Below are 20,606 nucleotides of genomic sequence, written 5' to 3'. Positions count from 1 at the left end.
GGAGGTATAGTGTTGATAGAGTTTAGTAATGTCAGCGATTGAGTCGATGAGAGATTAAAGTTTCCTGGTTTCAAGCACATTAAAGAATATTTTAGTAGAACCGGCCGATGATAAGTCTTTTTAAATCGAAATGTCGGAAATAAAAAAATGGCATAAGCTCGCCTGTGTACTGTGATCTTGTCCACCTGTGTGTGTGTGTGTGTGTGTGTGTGTGTGTGTGTGTGTGTGTGTGTGTGTGTGTGTGTGTGTGTGTGTGTGTGTGTGTGTGTGTTTGTGTGTACACAATACAATAACATAGGGCTCAATTGGTTATTGCATGTTTTGTAATAGTCTAAATCCGCAAAATAACTTGTAACTAAAATTGAAGTAGAAGTACTATAGTAATGAAAATGTTAAATACTCACGTAAAGAAAAAGAAAGGGGAAAGTACCTGAACATACTGTATAGTACTCAAGTAAGGTACTTGAGAAATGTACTTACTTTCCACCACTGATTGTAATTGAGCCATTGCCTGTCCTCTCTGCAGGGGCCAGTATGGTGCCACACCGGGGACATCCATCTGACGGCAGACAGTCTTAATGAACTACCAAGACCCAGACATGGCACTTTTACTAAGACCTCCACTCAAGCCTGGGTTATGACATGCTGAGGAAGCAGGCCCGCTGTTGTTTTAAATGGGCTCGCTTTTTTAAAATGGCTGCAGAGTGAACTTTTCAATCTATCAGAGTGCACTTCAGCCAATACCAAGGTGTAACGTTATGCTTCGTTAACAGTTCCACATTTCTGGAGGGGCTTAGACTGATTTCTTTGACATACTGTCACGGCGTGTCAGAGAAATCACTATAAAAGCTCAATTTGTCAAAAGGAAGGGCACGATTTTCCACATTGAGACATTTAGGGAGGTAGTGTTGATAGATTTGAGTAATGTCAGCGATTGAATCGATGCGAGATTAAAGTTTCCTGGTTTCAAACACATTAATAAATATCTAGAGTTATCCCTTTATCACACTTTTCAATTCTAGTGTGGAGCCCAGAGAAGGCTATGCACCAGCCATTCTCTCATTAAAAGAGACTCATAGAAAAATCACAGTTAATTAAGCCATTAGTGCAAGTTCAATAAATCCTTTTCATGAAATAAGCATTGACCTCAGCTGCACTGTGCCGTGGGTGTTCATGTTTTAAAGGTGAGTGAGAGGAGCCATTTCACTTACTTACGTATTTTAGAACATATGCGGCAAAACATGTATTTCAACCACATCTGTAATATAACAATGTGGGCAATAAAATCATGATGGCCAAATCAAGTCTGGATCATTTCTTTTAAGAGCAGCTACTGTAAGCAAGACCAACAGTGAACTAGTTGTCCTTGCAGTACACACATCACAAGTCCAGGATTATGGGTGTCAGCACACAGTACAGTAGGTAATAACATGGATAATCAAGTTTGTCCTGCCAATATAACAGACAGAGATGAAAGAGGGAATAAACTGGACTAGAGCAGTGATTCCCAAACATTTTTAGCCTGTGACCCAAAAGAGAAATTTGATGTCTCTTTTGTTTTCTAGGGCGCGTTCGGAAATAGCAAACTAATAGGCGAGTGCGCTCCAGTGCTGTATTTCCGAACGCGCCCCTAATTTATGGAATTCATTTGATTTTTCTTGTATTTCTTCATGAAATTACTGAAAAATATATATATTTGAATTAGTTTTTTGAGGGACAATGGACTAGAGGCCTTTCACTTGTCTTTCTCTGTGATATGTGACTTTGACATACTGTAGGGGGTGCATTACATACGTAGGCCTACTATCACGTTCATGATTAACAAAGCAATGTAACAACAAAGAAATGTAATATGTTTATTTTACATAATTTGGCTAATATGATTACAGTTACTATGTAATGCATTACTTTCAGGAACTCTTGTTCTGTATTATACTTTTTAGAAGTTTCCAAGGTATGCACTAATGTAGTTTGTTTACCATACATTTTTTGTAAACATTTATTTGCTTTTTCAAAATATAATGGAATACCCAGCACCAATAGAGTAGCCTTGTGTAGCGATACTAATATCACTGTGTGGATATTAGTCTCGTCCCTCCATTAGTATTAGATTTATTTCTGCAATGTCCTGCCCCATATTTGCATACCCTGGGCCCTGGTTGTTTATAGCCTGGTTCCAGACGAATGTGGTTGGCTCGCCACCACTTCAGCTGTGAAGTCCTCTAACAATTGAGAGGGGCAAGACTTAATCTGCCTGGGACAATATGCTTTGTAAAGGCCGATGAAGGCTAGCTAGATAGAGAGTGCCTCAGCTGTTGTTTAGGCTGCAAACATTTCTTTCTTTTCAAAATCTTTTTATTGCAATAAATATCAGAGATCATAGGGCAGACATAATGAAAATACTATGTTGTTGCGCAAAACATGCCCCTTCAAGACAAAAGAAAAAGAAAAAACATTTTCTCCCCTTCAAGTCCCAATTTAGTAAAGCCAATTCCCAATTCCCCAGCCTCTCTGCGAGTGCTCCATCTCTGCTAACCCCCACGATAAGTCATTGGGAGGGTGAAGAAAGCCTCGGGTCTCCTCCGATACCCGGGCCGTCAAGCCACCATCTTCTTTCCACCAGACAGTGACGGGTCACAGGGGGGGCGTAACGCATGTGGAGATACACTCTATCCCCCCCACCTCCTCCCCCCCTGAACAGGCAGGCTGCAAACATTTCATACCATGTGATGTAATTTGCATCACAGCGAAATGTTGCGCAATAACAGTGTCTGACAGAAGTAATATTTGTACAGTAAATATGGCAGTTGTGGGGAAGCGATGTAGTGCATATGGATTCGGGTGGCGTGCAAGATTTTTTGTGCATGGATTTTGTGCATAGATGTGTGCTAACGGAGTGGTTTGCTAGGAGAAGGTGAACAGATAAACGGCCATGTGCTTGTGTACCCCCTTTCCATTAGGGTAGAAGGATATTTTTTGTCTCTGCATTCTGTTCCCAGACAGTGTTTGGTACTGTAACTATATTCAACTGCCAATAACTAGTGTCTCCAATGCAAGGAGACACTCTTTCTTTTGAGATAGCTGGTGTTTATATAGTCATAGAACAAAATATTCTGTGGGTCTTGAAAGATTAGTAAAAACGCTGGTAGTGTGTGCAGACTGCAGACTGTTCAGAAACTCTGGCAGATGATGAGTAAATGACTAATGAAATGTTACATTAATTGGTTATCAACTGTGTAAGCATTTCAGTAGTATTAATACATAATTACAAACTATTTATAGCAGGCCAGGAATTATGTTAAATATAGTCCGAAGAACCGATACATTTTTGTAACGAGGAACCAAAGGTTACCGTTTTCCACTCCCCAGTCCGCTGTAATATGAGTTATGATAAATGTGTATATTTCACGCTAATAGCCAATTGGCTGTCTGTCGATCTTGAGCACGGTGTGGAGTTAGATTCTGACGTTGACTGTGTTCAATAATTTAACTTAACGTTTGTAACCAAATGGACCCGGCCGGCTCGGTTGACTTTATTCCTGCTGCTATTTGTGAGCATTAAAATGAGCTCATAATGTCTCCACAAAGGGCTTGTATGTTACAGGGTCCCTTTGGTGGATCTGTGAAAACGACATGCCGCTCGGGAGGGACACGGCCAATTTCCTTATTTTATTATTATCACCAGCCACCTTACATCGGCTATAAAAATGGCCAAATCAACCAAGGTCCCTGTAGTGTAAGTGTATTGCCTACATTTTATATAAGTGATGTTCTTGGTGGAAACCATAGTGCCTGACAGCCTGTAGGTCAACACACCATATTTCTTTACTACCGTGTCCCCTGTCCCGAGCTGGCAAAAAGTGATATGCACAAACATACACATTCTTTTTGGTCAGCGGAACGTCTCGTCGACCCACATAAATATAGTCCATCCATTTGTTATAATGTCCTCGTCCTTAGTTGGGATAATATGGAGTCTAGAAACTTGTAGTTATTCAACAGCCTAAAACAGCAGACACCGCAGGTGCGCCTAAAAACAACATGGTCGATCCATGCATACCAATGACTTAAAGGGTGGGTGGAGGCAAAGACTATTCAAATTGGTCTCCGAATCTGACGTCATATTTGGAGAGAATCTGAGAGGGCCCATTCAGACACACTCAGAAAATCACAGATTTCTCAATGAAGGTCTGACTGTTTTAAAAATAAACTTAGGAAGCCTAAAAACACCAAAAATCTTGAGAAATGTCAAATTCATGGTGGAGCCCCTTTAAGTCAGATTGCTGAACCATCACTCTTGGTGAAGGTTCAACTATCAGAACCATCAAGGGGGTGGTTCTGATGAGGTACTTACTGGTCAAACAGTTCAATATACTGGAAGCATGTTATTAGCATGTTTTAGCAATACTGATGGAAATTAAAAGGTATTGGCTAGCCAGTATCTGATTACCGCCTACTTATGGTGCACTTTCTCGGACCACACCCTTCTTCAAACTCGGCCTTCATCGTGATCTACACACCAGTAAAGTTGTGTGACTGCACCTTGCATGGTTGCGAAGATAAGTCTTCCTGCAGACATACAGTATAAAGTAAACACCACACACAGACTCACAAGGTGAAAAGGATAACAGCCTCACTGTCACGGCTGTACTTCATATAAATGACTGACAGGTAAATGTGCTCTCTATGTCTCCAAGGAGTGCCTGCCTGCTGTGTACCAAGTGGCCCCTATGCAGTTGTATGGCATACAAAAAAACATAATGACCCTTAGCCACAGGAACTATGGTTAAGCAATTCTTGAGAAATCACAACCCTGGAAAAACTATGATTATAGTCCACTTGGGCTGCTGTAATTATTGTCTATACTAAAGAATAAGTATCGTCAGTGACGTATCCCAAGGTCATACCCCTCACTCAGGTGACCCAGCCGGAGTGATCAAGTCCCGACTTATGTCGCAGTAGCTACCCTCGATCAGTTCCATTAGGGCAAGACCAAGGGCACACCGTTGCTCCGGAACTACTCTGCCAGGACTGGGAGGACTAGGCTCTGTGAGATGACTCCTGTCCGGGCCCCTCCTACGTCTCACCAGGTCCACTCCTGCTCTCACCAGGCCCAGGACCTGTGCGTTGCACCAGTCTCCCAGCACCAGGCACCTCATTCAGGAGTGGTGGATTATAATCCTGAGGGCTTTTTGGGCTTCCTCCTCATGGAAGACACAGGCTGGGGCACCAATCCATACTGCTCCTGGGTGCCGTCTACATCACCCGTCTCTCCGGTGGTCACCAGACTATACCTGGTTGTCACATAGTCTATTCCTATCACTATAAATAGTCACTATAAATAGAATAATATACTATATGAAAGAGGAAATATTTCAGACTCAAAATGTTAATGGCGGGTCAGAACCAAAGTCTGAATACACTGTAGACTGAATTGCATAGGTAGTGTACTGTAATGCACATGTGGGCTCTGGATACACGATTTGAATACAGCAAATTAACAGTTACATACTTAAGTTCCATCTGAGCAGTAACAGCCAAAGCAACCGCTCTGGATGTCTTTTTAAAACTCCTGGTGATACAGTAGCAATCTCCGTGAACTTTTATGATCCACCAATCCACCAATTCAAAAAACAGATTCAAATTACTTAATAGTCTCTCACTTAAGTATCCTTTTCTGTTCCAGTATATTAAGTGGAATGATAGCTGAGGACCAAAATAAGCAGAGCTCTTTGACCCCCCAAATCCGCCTTTAATCCGCAAAATTACACAAAAACGACATCAAATAAACAGAAACTAAAAGGTTGCCGAAATGAATAAGGCAACCTTTTACTTTAGATCCTGGCAATCACTGCCCCCTCTGCCAGGTTAGTTTAAAGATGGGACTTCAGATAGAAAATGATCAAAATTACTTCAAGGATCTGCCGGCAGAGAAAATGCATGCTAAATGAGAGAGAGAGAGATAAAAAAAAAAGAGAGAGAGAGATTGAGGATGATCAATATTGTCAATAATTATTGTTTCCAGCCAGAGTGTTATTTCATTGAGGAAGAAAGGTGTACAGTGTATCATCACCTGTTTTAGTTACAAAGCAGGGACAGAGTATGTGCCGCACAGACTACATAGACACTGATAGCAGGTGCTCAAATAAAGGATGTACAGAAATAATCAAAGGGATTAGAATAGATGGTTTGCTGACCTCTGATCGTAGCTCGCCTCCTTTCTGCGGCAGTGGAGGGTGACCACTCTGTGGCCCTCACTCCTGACATCCTGGCTTACCATCCACTGGGTGGGGTTGCTGGGCCGAGCCCCGAGAAATGTCACCCCCTCTTTCAACTTCACCCTGTCGAGGAGAGAGACAGAGAGAGAGAGAGAGGGAGAGAGGGAGGGGGGGGGGGGGGGAGAGAGACAGAGAGAGAGAGAGGTTCAAATCTAACTTTTCGCCAACTATCAGCTTTTCGCAATCCAGCACTGTGCCATTTAATGCACACATGTGTTGAAAGAAGAAAACATTTAATTCAGTAAGTCGATACGTCCAGCTGATCATCCAAGACAGCTGGGGACAGATAAGACAATGAGACAGGGCTTTGTACCCTCTTACTAGAGACGTGCCAGATGGCACAGTAGCGTCTTTGCTTCCTCTTCAGAAGACAGTCACAGCTGTTTTTTTTATCACACTATATGCTTTCTTTTTTCGGGGGAACATCATCTGTTTTATCCATGCGCATTATAGTGATCAATCAAATAATAAAATAATTAGGTTCAAACACCTGCCACTTTATTGCACATTTCTGGTTAACTGACAGATGCTCTATTTCAGACCTCAGTTTGTTACTGTGCATGCATGTCAATGAAATGGTAATCTCTCAAGACAGATTTGCAATTTGCAATGAAAATCTGTCAGCAGTAGAATAGCTCTCCTAAGGGGCAGGCCTTTGAGCAGGAAGCTGATGGCTGTCCTGCAGTTCTTACCATAAAACGGTCTGGCCAAGCCTGATCTCCTGTTATTTACACATTTAAACAAGCTTTCCTCCAGAGGTAAAAAAAAAAGAAAATAAAAAAAGAAGAAGATTGAGGAAATGGTGAATGGTGATGCAGTAAAGAGAAATATGTGTTTACCTTCAACATTACTTTTGATCCCAACCTCAAAAAGTAAATAATAATAATAATACAAATAGTTGTGTTTGCAGGAGATGTTCTGTGATATGTTGGCATCAGTGTTATCTTTTAAATCAGTTTTAAATCAGTTTTTCACTTTCTTTGCTACTATTTTTTTGATTGATAATATTTTATCTTCTATTTTTTACCAGTTTTGGGTGGGAGGAGTAGGATGAATGCTCTACGTCCTCCCAGTGGGGGCCGTGGCAGGTGAGTCAGTAGGATACAATCAGCAGTGACAAGACGAAAATACATAGGGGGAGGAATAAATTGGCATAATGACTAAATTGGGGAGAAATTATTTAAATGTAATGATACAATGAACAGGCAAACAAGTAAATATAAAACACTACTGTAAACTGAACTTTATTTTATTTAGACTTGACCATACACCTCAATCATACCACTCTCTTTCTCCTTAACAACCCTCAATGATAGATTCATCTGAAAGGGCCATTGTGAAAGGGTTCTTTTGACTGCGGCACAAATTACAGACCCGCAAATGAAAATAATTTCAAAAGTAAAGTATCTCCTCAATGTACAGTACAGAGTAATGAAAAATGTAGACAGGAAGTACCGGGTAGTTGGCCCTGCAGTGTAGAGGGAGTTGACCGGTTTAGTTAGACTGGGCACACCTTAGCGGACAGCCGCGGACAGAAGAAGCTGTCTCTTACGTCATTTCCGAGTTTTTAGACAGCTGGTGGATGGAAAAGAAGCTCCACCTCCGCGGCTGACTGCCGCGACGGACAGATTCCCGGAAACGCTCTCCTCCAGTTTGATTCTAGCTGCTGACTTCCCCCTTACCTGCTCACTGCTTCCTGTTTCTAGTTAAATCATTACATCTCGATTCATTTCTAAATTAAAAGGAGAAACTGCAATAACTAAACAATGACAAACAAATAAACTGAATGGAGTGGCAGAAATGTAGTTTTTAGGTATGGTAGGTATGGCATGTGTGATTTGGTCTTCTAGTGCTAATATCAAAAGCCCTCCATCATAAAGGGGACATCAGCTATAAATAGCTAGCAAATTATTAAAAGCGTATTATTATGTTAAAAAAAAGGAGAAAAAAGGGATCCCATGAATGTGTTGTCACCCTGCTTTGATGTTGTTCTTTGTTATTGCCTCTCCAAAATTCTGAGGACATTGCCTTCCATGGCACTCTTCAGTCAACCAATGGGGCATATAAATTAATACAAATTACTTTGTTCAGAAGCCTCATTATCATGGAAAAGAGAATATTGAACAGATGGTATGGTTCATCTCTCTATAGGTTTGCAGAGCAGTACTATACTGCCAAGGGTCATGTGCATGTGGGAGTCTTTGTGTACGTGTGCGCGCACGCGCGCGTGTGTGTGTGTGTGTGTGTGTGTGTGTGTGTGTGTGTGTGTGTGTGTGTGTGTGTGTATGTGTGTATGTGACCTCGCAAGTGTGATTGTGCATTTGTAAATGGTAAATCGCCTGCATTTCTATAGCGCCTCTTTCCAAAGCGCTTTATACAATGCGTGTTACATTCACCCATTCACACAAAGACGGTGGAGGCACCAACCTGTTCATCAGAACAGTAAGGGGTTCAGTCATACAGTAGATACCAACCTGTTCATCAGAGCAGTAAGGGGTTCAGTCATACAGTAGATATTTAAAAACTATGCAGTCCGTTGGAGCGACCTGTCTCCAATGGGAGGAGGAAGTCAAGCGGAAGTGCTGAAGGCATGCTGTGTCGCTGCCACTCAAGTGACTACAGGCCAATCACAGCACGTCTTTTCCGGGACTTCCGTTTACATTGCCGAAGCAAGTGCCCCTGGGAAAGAGGGAGTCGTGCCTCTGATTGGACTACAGAACGTCCCCTTCCGTTACGTACCCAGACGTTGGGCAAGTTTCCGCTTTGCTTCCACTATGCTTCTCGGGAAAGCTTGCCTCCATGTTGCGTTGGGGTGCATACTTAGTTTAGACTAGTCATTGGTTAGACATGGTTTAAGGTTAGGTTTAGGTGTGCTGCCCCGTGGGAGGTTAGGTTTAGGGTGAGGGTTTGAGATAGGTTGTATAGTTGTAGGACTAATGACTGGTCTAACCATTGACTAGTCTAAACCAAAAACTGTCTAAACTAAGTACTGCACCCGTTGCGTTCCCTCGAGACACAGACGTCCCAGAGCCGGAAGAGGCGTCTACATTTATATGTCTATGGGTTCAGTGTTTTGCTCGAGGGCCAGAGTTCTACCTCCTGAGCCATAGCCATAGTGTGTGTGTGTGTGTGTGTGTGTGTGTGTGTGTGTGTGTGTGTGTGTGTGTGTGTGTGTGTGTGTGTGTGTGTGTGTGTGTGTGTGTGTGTGTGTGTGTGTGTGTGTGTGTGTGTGTGTGTGTGTGTGTGTGTGTGTGTGTGTGTGTGTGTGTGCGCGTGCGTGCGTGCGTGCATGGTGTGCATGTGCGTGCGTGGTGTGCATGCGCGTGCGTGTCTGTGTGTACATCTTTTTTGTGCCTGCTTGAACATGTGTGTCAGTGTTTGTATGGCAGGTAATTGGATGATGATTTGCCAGCTGCTTCCCACTCTTTGATGTGGGGTAGACAGATCAAGTACGTATGGACACCAATAGCCTGTAGAATCCATTGTCATAGGAAGACATGCAGGTGGGAAGGAAAATGAATAGGGACTTGCTACAGAAATGTAAGTACATTTTACTTACCGGTATGTAAGGTAAATATACAGTATATTATAAAACAGCTGTTATTTCTCAAGTCAACAACAGGCTGATAGCAAGCGCTGCGCAACTGCAAAGTGGTTGGTATTATATGAAATAGCCTCCTAAACTGTAAACAAATCTGTGCCGAAGAGAAAAATAGAAACACTTAGACAGACACACTGCAGGGGCACAGCAGGGTGACAGAGGTGACAGAAAAAGGGCCATTCTGTGTCAAATGGCAGAAAGCTAATAGCTTAAAAAGAACTTCCAAATACTTAAGCAGAACATAGACAGGATACGAAGGACAAACTGCAAATTCACTGAGATCTTTAGAGATTAACTTATTTACAGTAGAGCAATGATGATTGTCAGACAAGTACACTTCTATAGACGCATTTCTGAAAATGAATAGCATAACTCCTTAACTCTTAATACAGTGGATCACAACATTTTAATTATGGGGGGAGAAATGTAATGAAAATTAATGAATACATGCGGAAGGAACCCAGTGAACACATACATACACGGCAGATACTTTTTCGTTGTCATAGAGACAAAATGTTTTGTCCCGTGTCATCTCTCAATGTGGAAATATTTGAAATAATGTACTTTCTGACACGTGCCACCCCCACGTGCATGCCATAGACTGTAAAAAAGATGGACAAAGCGTTCCCCGGGTCTATCATGGACGTAAAATGAAGCCTGTAATTTCTTGCACTGTAAGTCGCCATATTTCTAGATCCGTTTGGGCCCAGCTGGCCATTGGCTGGCTCTGTTTGGGCCCAGCTAGCCATTGGCTGGCCCAGACAACGAGGGACAGACATACATTCCCCCCTTACTCTTAGTTGGTTTTTATTTTGACTGAACGGGGGGTGGCTCCCGTTCATAGACTGTAACGGTATTTTTTAATAAATGGGACCATCATTTATTAGAATCTAGTTATGGGACCTTGCTTATCGATACTGTATGGAGGAATGACATACCAAATCTAGATCCAGATTGGAGCTGGGATACAGTGTGGTCTAATGTTGTCCTGTCTTCTAGGAATCCTGATCATCAACAAATTAATCTAAATTTTGTTCATAGGACATACTTAACCCCCCGTAGATTGTGTGCTATGCGGATTTTAAATAATCACAACTGCACTTTCTGCACTTCAAACACCATAGGTACATTCTTTCATATGGTGTGGGAGTGTCCGAGTGTCCTCACATTTTGGAATTTGGTTGCTACTAACCTTTCGACTATTCTACAAGTTAACATCACACCCTCCCCATCTCTATTCTTATTAAATGATGTATCCCAGTTGCCATTAAATAACACCCGTATTCGTGTCTTCTTTGCTGGCGTAACGGCCGCAAAGAAGATGGTTGCTTCGCACTGGAAACCGCCTCATACATTGTCATTTCGCCAATGGGCTTTGACCTTTCTGGATATCATTTATCTAGAAATGTCTACAGCAAGATTGCATGGTGCAAAAGAGGAAAACATTGAGATTTGGTCTGGTATTGCAGATTTGGTTAAGGGCATGGTTTATTATGTGTTTTGTTTGCTTTAAGTCTTTCATGTTGTTAACGTGTCTTATTGTGATTTTTGTCTTAAAATAAAAAACATTTGATAACAAAAAATAAATGGGACCATCATTTTCCAAAAAGAATATTATGACATGAGAAATGAGACTTTAAACTAGTGACTGGAAGCAGAAAGTATTCATGACCATGTTTATTAAGGTAATACAGTCTAGGTGAAGTTGGGCCCAAATACATGGGCCTCTATGGAGCTATGGGTTTTTTGGGGCCCAATGACAGCGCCACAACAGGCCATTATATGAACTATATGAATTTCCATATGAAATATAGTGTCTTGAGCAAAGAGATTAGATTGAGAAGGTGGTATTGTCTGTCGACTATGCCTTTTGAACATCCAATTCCACTCTACAAAGCTCCTGACAATCACGAATGAGCGCAAAACAGAGTGAAAATTTAGACGAATACAAATTGGATACAAACTGAACATTCATTCACGACACGTCAGAACAATCTGATTGAAATAAAAATAAAATATATTAATCACATTTCTTCGCTTGCTCACTAGCTTGCATCGCTTTCTGTTATGAGTGTCATCACCTGCCCATATGGAGACCCCCCTCATCAGAGAGACAGAGAGGGAAAGAGTGACTGGGATAGGAAGAAGCTGGGGTAGGGAAAGAAGGGGGAGTGGGAGAAGGAAGAGAGGAGGGGGAGGGGGGTAGGGAGGCCGGGGAGGGATAGGAAGAGAGCCCATTTCACCCACACTAGAACCCGACCAATGCTGGGTACCCGGTACTGGAACCTGAACACGCTGATGATTGATGGGTCGAAAAGTGACATGTTGTCATGCTGACAACGCAGAGCTTCAGTTTGTTCTTATTATCCTCACCAGGCCGGAAAGTCCGAAGGTGAGGGATTATGTTTTTTCACTCTTCTGTCTGTCTGTCTGTAAACTGCGGCTGGATTGATTGGCATGAATCTGGATCAGTGAATCTGGACAACAGCCTATATCCAACTGACTTTACGCTGAGCACAGCACTCCATCGGTGAGTCGATCAGACAGTTCTCAAGATACTGCTGTACAAATGGACAGCGATTTTGTGCATTTTAAGTGGTGCAACCACTTCATTAAGGAGCTACAGTATGTATGTCTGTCCCTGACTGGGTCCCTGTGTCCCTGGCTGGTTCCGAGCACGAAAATAGCGTTTAGTTTGTTTTCACAACCAAGTGTCACTGTTGCGCAGCCTAACACACACACACACACACACACACACACACACACACACACACACACACACACACACACACATATTAACTGTATATACCATTAAGACGCCTTAAGGGCAAGAAGCGACCGCAGGTGGTGGGGAAACAACAGACTTAAAAAAATAGTCAGTGACAACATACACACACACACACATACACAGAGACTTTGACTCAGGATGTAGCAAGTGGAAGTAGGGTGGGGGGTCTTGAAAGCACACGTGAGGAGGAAAAGGGCAGAGGAGATGTGCACACATAGAGACTCTACCAAACTGATCAGATTTTCAGGTGTGCTGGACATCAATTGAGCTGATTAACACTAATTGGGTGTGTGCATGAGTGCGTGCATGAGTACGTGCATGTGTGCGCACGTGTGTGCGAGATATTATACAAATAACTCCGAAACACAGTTTGTGGTTCGGGTCAAGCTGACTCAGGCAAATTCCGACAGTGGCCAGGGTCCTGAAAATGCTCATGCGCCACTGCTCTTCTCTTCTGAACAGTGTGAGGTTCCTGCTCATTTCTTTTTCATCCTCCAATGATCAGAATGTCTCTGTGTTATCCGGGGAGACTCTAGGATGTTCCATGCAGGCTGCAGCATGGATCATTCTCATGGGAGTACAGGTCATTAGCCTGTCGAGCGCATCCGGGGCTCTGAGTATAGTTGTTGGAGCAGCACGGTCGAAAGGTCTTTATTGACTCAACAGTCAATATGGCCTTGTAGCTATTCAGCCCTGGATGGTTCCTGCAGGTTGACCACCAGTGGCCCACAACTACGAGCCATTAGCTTCCTGCTGCTAAGGGGATGCATTCCCTTAAACATCAGCTGTTATATGGACGAGTAAAAGCAGTCTTTGCTAAACCCACATTTAGTAAAGAGGTGTACTGTAGAATGAGACTGTAGATTAGAATGTTCCAGATACAGTTGGACTCTCACAGGGGTTTATATAATTTTATTTAAATTTATGAACTGTAATGCAAAAAGTAAGAAAGAAAACAGTCTCATGACAATAGAGCACCATAGAAAATGTTCTAAATGAAGATTGATTTTATGCATCTGCAATTTTATTGTTTCTTCCTTGTTCATGCCCTCGATTTCCATCTCCACACTTAAAATTGTAATTGTACTATCTATCCTGTAATCTATCCAAAAAGAGTGGAGTCAAGAGCAAGTCAGATCCAAAACAACAATCAGGTGATACTCATCTTCAAAGTTAGACAAGCTGACAATCAACCGAAAATTAAAATGGCAGGAACACCTATGGGCTCTCTACACTGTCTCAATAGGTCTCCAGTGAACTCACTGAACTACAAGCAAGACTGAACAACCTGAATACCAAGTACTGCTTCACTGGGGAATGAAGTAAAGAGAAATAGACGACCCATAGAGGGAAAGCACATAGCGCTATAGTAGCTGTGTAAAAGGCTGCGTTGTTTAGCTGCCAGTTGTGCAAGTATACAAGATGCAACTCCTCAAAAGCGTCAGCAGCCATAATGGAACCTGACAGGTCTTCATTGTCACGGTGGTGGTGAGTCCGAGCTGGACAAAGTGAGGTGAGTGTAGAAAATCCAGAGGCAATCAGAGACCACAGAAGGATCCATCACAGTGACTCATCACAACTCAACACACTGACACAGAATAAATAGAATAACGACCCGGCCACCATATACTAGGTTTCTGTCTTTCACCAGCTCTCTCTAGACCCCTTCCTATCCCTGATTGTATACGCTCTGGCTCCTCGGGGGATCTCCTCAATAAATAATGATGAGATAAGTAGGAAAGCTGTCTCTCAGTGGGGCAGTGAGAGAAATAAATATTTCCGAAGGATATTCAATAAGGTGGAAAACTCAGCGAAGGCGGGAGTCCACTGCTGGAGGCCCCCGTGCCTGTGGCTGGAGATGGGGTTTTACTCCGTCTTCCCGGCTACCCCTCCATCTGGTTGCAGGTAGCACATGGATGGGCCGATCCCCCCGGCCAGTTCTCTCTGCAGAGGGCTGCATGCATCCTCATTCAGCAGCTCTCGGAGGCATAGCATGCAGGAGCCTCCCCCCCCCCCCCCCCCCTCTACAGGAACAGTGTGCCGAGAATGAGAGGAAACAGCAGGAGGCAGAGGACAGAATGTTGTGGTGTGAGGCCAGTGGCAGGGAGATGGCAGGGGGGACAACACAGTGCTTTGTGATGGTTTGTAGTTGGCGGCTAATGGATAATGGACGCTGGATAGTCTAGCAAAATACTACGCTCATGTCCTGAGTCTTGTGTCCTGTGGACCGTAACCACTTCAACATCAGAGGCTGATGTAAACCGCACACACACACACACACACACACACACACACACACACACACACTCCACTCTCAGAGAGGCAAAACAAAATTCCCAATCTTCATTATTGTCACAATCTACAACATGAAATGGAAAAATTTGTGCAATGCCACAAAAGAACAAACTTCCAAAAGTGTATTCCAGTCAGACACTCTAGGTCAAGATGAAAACCCTTTATTGCACACCGCACACTCCAGAGACGCTCGGACAAGATTAGATTTGCTTCATTGCCGTTTTATTACACAACGCGTTTCGCCGTGTAGGCTTCATCAGGTGCTTCGCATAATACGATACATACTGTATAGACCTGAACTGAATGTTGTGTGCTTAAATAGACCAGACTGAACCATTGGGATGGTGTCTTTGGATAACTATTATTGATGAAAACTCCCTAAGAACCTTATTTTGTCATTTATATTATTATCATTATTATTATTATTATTATTATTATTATTATTATTATTCATGAAACATGTAAATAGATAGACAAATACGCAAAAAACTATAGTGAATGGTACGTTGAGACCAGGTGTTTTTTGATGAATTTGGTGTATTAATCATTATAGTATTTAGTATTACTGTATTATTCAAAGAAATATATCAAACTAATTGGAGATTGCGTGGCCAATACTTGTTCTCTCAGGAGGGTGGTTGGTGTCTTCCTTATGAATAAATTGAGAAGCTCAGTCATCTGTGAAGACTTGAGTGGAGCCGCTGCTCCTTTGCATAGAAAGGAGCCAGTTGAGGTGGTTTGGGCATCTATAAAGTTGCCTGGTTGCCTGCCCAGGGAGGGTTTCCAGACACATCCAGCTGGAAACAAGCTATTGACTATCAGACTGCGGCCATCTTGCCAGCAAGGTGCTAACTAGGTGCAACTTCCCATTCATCGAAACAGAAAAGTCCTATCTGATTGTATTAAACAACATCAAACATTGCAGCTGTACGGAAAGCTTGAATTATCCTCTTTCTATCGGCAAGTGTTTGTTATTGTTTTTGTTGTTTTGTTCTATCTGCAAGGAGTGGTTGCACCACTTTAAAACATTTATTCTGTTTTTCTCCTCTGGTGAAAAGCTGGAGGCTGCACGGTGGCAGCCCCTCAGTCAAATCTGGTCACATACGTCTATGTTATCGGGATCCCCCAGTCAGAACCACCTCTTATGGCCTGTCTATGTTGCCATCGGGATCCCCCAGTCATAACCACCTCTTATGGCCTGTCTATGTTGCCATCGGGATCCCCCAGTCAGAACCACATCGTATGGCCTCTGGTCACATATGTCTATCAGGATCCCCCAGTCAGAACCACATCGTATGGCCTCTGGTCACATATGTCTATGTTGCCATCGGGATCCCCCAGTCAGAACCACCTCTTATGGCCTCATTAAAGGAAGTCAGCGATCCCCTGCAGGGACTGCCATCTCCGCAACCCGACTTCAGATACATGTACTATAGGTGGTTGAAGATGGATAGATCAAATGAACTATCATCATCCATGCTCTTCCTGACATGGTGTTATGTTCTTCTTGTAGCTTGTGCTAATAACTACCCTGACTAGAAAAGAAAATATCGCTCATGTGCACATTGCGATGTGATTATTGCGGTGAATATGTGCCCCATTGGAAAAACATAATCAGCCAAATGGCTGTGCAAAATCGCATTTTTCTGGAGGATCTATAGCTATGGTTCACACAGAGTTGAAGTCATTGGGCCATTATTTTACACTTGCCACAAATCGGCGAAAAGTTCTGCATTACTGTCATTACTCATTTACAACCAACGCAGTTGTCATTTTTACATGCAGTGCCAATGTTGTGTAAAATAATGGAATATAGCCTACTTACACCCATCTGTGTGCCCATAGGTGTGTTGGTCTTAAAATGAGGTGTGGTCACTCAGGCAGTCCCCCAGCACAGTATTTAATAGCGCATTAAATAATAGACAGACCTACAGTATATCCGGGTTCACAATGCACACAGGCACACATGCACAGTCAGTGCATGGTTACTGTAGGTGACCTACAATAAAAAACCTATTTTCTCCTTAAAGGTATATTCAGTGATTTCACTTAATTCAAATATCACTTATTTTTTTGTTTTGTTTTGTTATAAGGAGTTCCTCCCTGTCCCCAGTTAACCCCTGGGGGTCAAAATACCGTAGGTTTCGTTTTTGGCTCTCTATCCTGATTGGATGAAAGGCTTAGGTCCCAGCCAAAAACGAAACCTAAGGTTTTTTGAGTGAAATCACTGAATATACCTTTAATTGTTTTTTTTTTCATAAATTCCTCCCACTTGCTTGTCACTGCTGGTGTGCTCCTCTGGCTCAGCTGCCAGTGAGAAGCCTCCACTGGAGGAATGTAGCGCCTCCGTCCTACTCCTCCTGTTCAACATCCCCACTGACAGCATGTGTAGTGACAAAATTCACCCACCTCATACCCGGCTTGGCGGCTTCCCTCCGCCAAATACAGACAAATGTGTGTGTAGATGCTCAGCAAGCCAGATGTGGTGCGATGGATTCAAAAGCAGGTACTTTATCCCTGCACCATGCACCCAAGCTCCCCATTTAGTTTGTGTAGAGAGGCTATGAAACCATAGTATCATGGTTCACAGTGAGTTGAAGTCATTCTGCCCTATCTTACACTTGCTGCAAATCGGCACAAGGTTCAGCACAACCGTCTGTCATTACTAATTAATTGCAACCAACGCAGTTGTCATTTGCACATGCAGCACCAATGTTGTGTAAATTACTAATCTACTTGCACCCATCTGTGTGCTCAAAGGTGTGTTGCTGCAAATCGGCGCAAAGTTCTGTGTTAACTGTCATTAATAGTTTGCAACCAACACAGTTGTCATTTTCACATGCAGCGCCAATGTTGTGCAAGTCGGACAGTCCTCGGACCACTAGGTTATTGGGGGCCAGCAATGTTCGGAAATCAGTATATGAAAGATCACACCCGTGTGAAGTGAGGGGTGCTCTAATCATCATACATCATCATCAAGAATGGTGGTCCCGGACCCTTAATGGCCAATGGTTCCCACCGACATACGTATGCCGATTTGCTCAGACACATTTGACATACATTCTCCATTCATTGTCAATGGCATTTAATGTTGTGTTCAGACAACACAAACACTAAACACTATAGCTGTTTATAGGAGGTGCTGGCGCCCCTCAAAAATCAGACTAAATCTGTAGGATAATATCCAAAAGTGTGTTTTGAAAACATAGGCCTCCTGGTGTCGCTTTAACAGGCCAGTGTGAAACAATTGGGGCAGAGAGTTCTGCTCTGGCATCCAAGGAGTGTGTGAACAGTTTCACGTCGATCTGGCCAAGATTAGCTGTTCATAGATGGACGGACGGACAGACAGGGTGCATAACATAGTCTTGAGCACACCTTCGACACTAGGAATTCATTGCACGAATCAGAGCCTATTTGTCCTTGGACGATGCAAAAACGCTAATCCACGCCTTTGTTTTTTCTCGGCTTGACTACTGCAATGCACTCTTTTCAGGACTGCCTAAGAAAACGACTGACAGATTTCAACTTGTCCAAAATGCAGCAGCTAGAGTTTTAACTAGAACTAAGATGAGAGAACATATTACTCCAGTTTTGGCATCACTGCACTGGCTTCCGGTTGTTTTTAGGATTGATTTTAAAATTATTTTACTTGTCTATAAAGCTCTCAATGGTCTCGCACCTCCGTACCTCCGTGACTGCCTACCTAGATATGTCCCTAACCGCCCCCTCAGGTCCTCCAATGCTGGCCTACTTGAAGTGCCTAAAAGAATGTGCACAAAAAAATATGGTGAGGCAGCTTTTTGCTTCTACGGCCCAACAGCCTGGAATAAACTTCCATTCGAGCTCAGACACGCACCCTCTGTAGACATTTTTAAATCTCAACTCAAGACTCACCTCTTCACTCTTGCTTTTAGTTGAGTTTTACTATGCACGTTCCTACCCTGCCCTGACTGATTGCTGCATGTGGTGTTTTTATTTGTTTTTATTTATTTTATGTTCTTATATTAAATTTTGTTCTTTGCCATTGTTCTATCATTTTAACTACTTGTGTTTTATTGTATTATATTTTTGTGTCCTGCCCTGTGAAGCACTTTGAGCTGCATTTATGTATGAAAGGTGCTATACAAATAAAGTTTATTATTATTATTATTATTATTAGGAAGGAAGGAAGGAAGGAAAGAAATGTGCGTGTGTGCGAGCGAGTCAGTCAGTGAATCAGTGAGTCAGTCAGTGTGTTTGTAGGCACAGGGCGTAACTATGCACTCGGAAGCTACTTAAATCATTCTGCCATGCTGCTCATCGCGGCCATTCAACAGGAAAGAAAAACAGATGTTGAGATTGCTATGTACCGTAGCAGGACAGACTAAAATAGTCCATGGAATTGCTACAGCTGCGGAGGTTCTTCGTAAGCACTTTAAAAGGCATCATACAATGTCAACAGAACAACATTTTTCTTCAGAATGTTGTTTTTGTTGAACACCGTGGAGATTTCCCAGATGAGCCCCTAAATAGTCGTCGTAGGGAAATTGCTGATTAAATACACGATAGTTCAGTTGATGATACAAGCATGACATTTGGCACAGATGACCTTTCACATCATATGACCCTAATTGATAATCAACCTTGGGCCACACAGAATCCCAACATTTTCAAGATGGCCCGCCAGTTTTATAATGGCTGCAACTGGCGGCCATCTCGAAAATGTAGCAATGCTGCGTGGCCCTAGGTTGAGTATCAATTAGGGTCATATGAAGGTCACCTGTGCCCAATTTCACGCTTGTGTCACCAACTGAACTATCATGTCAATTTCCCACCCGACTATAATGAAAGTCGAAGCACACGAGCAGGAGTCCGAACAGACTGTGCTGTCAGTGGGCTGGCTGTCATCCTCGCCTCAGGATGGTCATGTAAAGTAAACACAACGTCTTCCAGGACAGTCACTCTATCTGCCCTGGCATCAGCCGCTACCTTTACTCTCGGCATGAATTATTCATCCAACCTCTCTTTTAGACATCACAGTGTCAACATGAATGATATGGAAAGAATTCAGGATTCCCGACCTGTGTCCCACATCAATATTTGCATCCTATTATAAAGGCTGGCGTATTCTATCATTTTACCCTCACCGAGTGACAGGACCGTGGCAGGAAGTGCCACAGTCGACCTGGCGTGACTCAGTAAAACGAGAGGAACAACAGCGTGACAGTGATGCACGGCGTCGGGGAGCACTGTGACGTTCAGCCCCCGCACGCATGTATCCTGTCGATGGCAGTGTCACAAAGTGTCCGCAACGTCCTGCACCTAAACAGCTCTTTTCACCTGCTTTAGAAGAGGAGGCATTTTGCTGTGTTTTCCACTGTGACTCGCACATCAAAGATTAGTGAAGCCTCCTGCATTGTACTGCTGAGTGGCCATATAGGAGAGCCAGAGCGAGGGGGATGTTTTGTTTACCAATTACACCATCTTTTGTGTATAGACAGTGTGAGCAAAGAGAGAGAAGTGTCATAAACCCATATGAAAAATTCATATGCCTGCTATCATGGTTGTGTCCCCCGTAATTGGGTTTTGACGCAGGGAGATAAACAAACACACATTTGGCGAGAAAAGTGAGAACACAATCGATAATATATATGTGACTTCAGTG

At 43.0% G+C, this 20,606-nt stretch overlaps 1 protein-coding gene across 1 annotated transcript in view; it reads right to left on the bottom strand.

The window, feature by feature from the left end:
• LOC310872060 (transmembrane protein 132C) overlaps positions 1 to 20,606 on the bottom strand; it is a 198,609-nt gene that overhangs the window by 94,438 nt on the left and 83,565 nt on the right. Inside the window, exon 3 of the mRNA XM_083783755.1 lies at positions 6,198 to 6,341. Coding sequence (XP_083639881.1) covers positions 6,198 to 6,341 — 144 coding nt within the window. The remainder of the gene's footprint in view (positions 1 to 6,197; positions 6,342 to 20,606) is intronic.

Source organism: Protomyctophum parallelum (assembly GCF_964188405.1).
Source record: "Protomyctophum parallelum genome assembly, chromosome: 15".
Taxonomy (NCBI): domain Eukaryota; kingdom Metazoa; phylum Chordata; class Actinopteri; order Myctophiformes; family Myctophidae; genus Protomyctophum; species Protomyctophum parallelum.
This window is presented reverse-complemented; position numbering and strand designations above follow the sequence as displayed.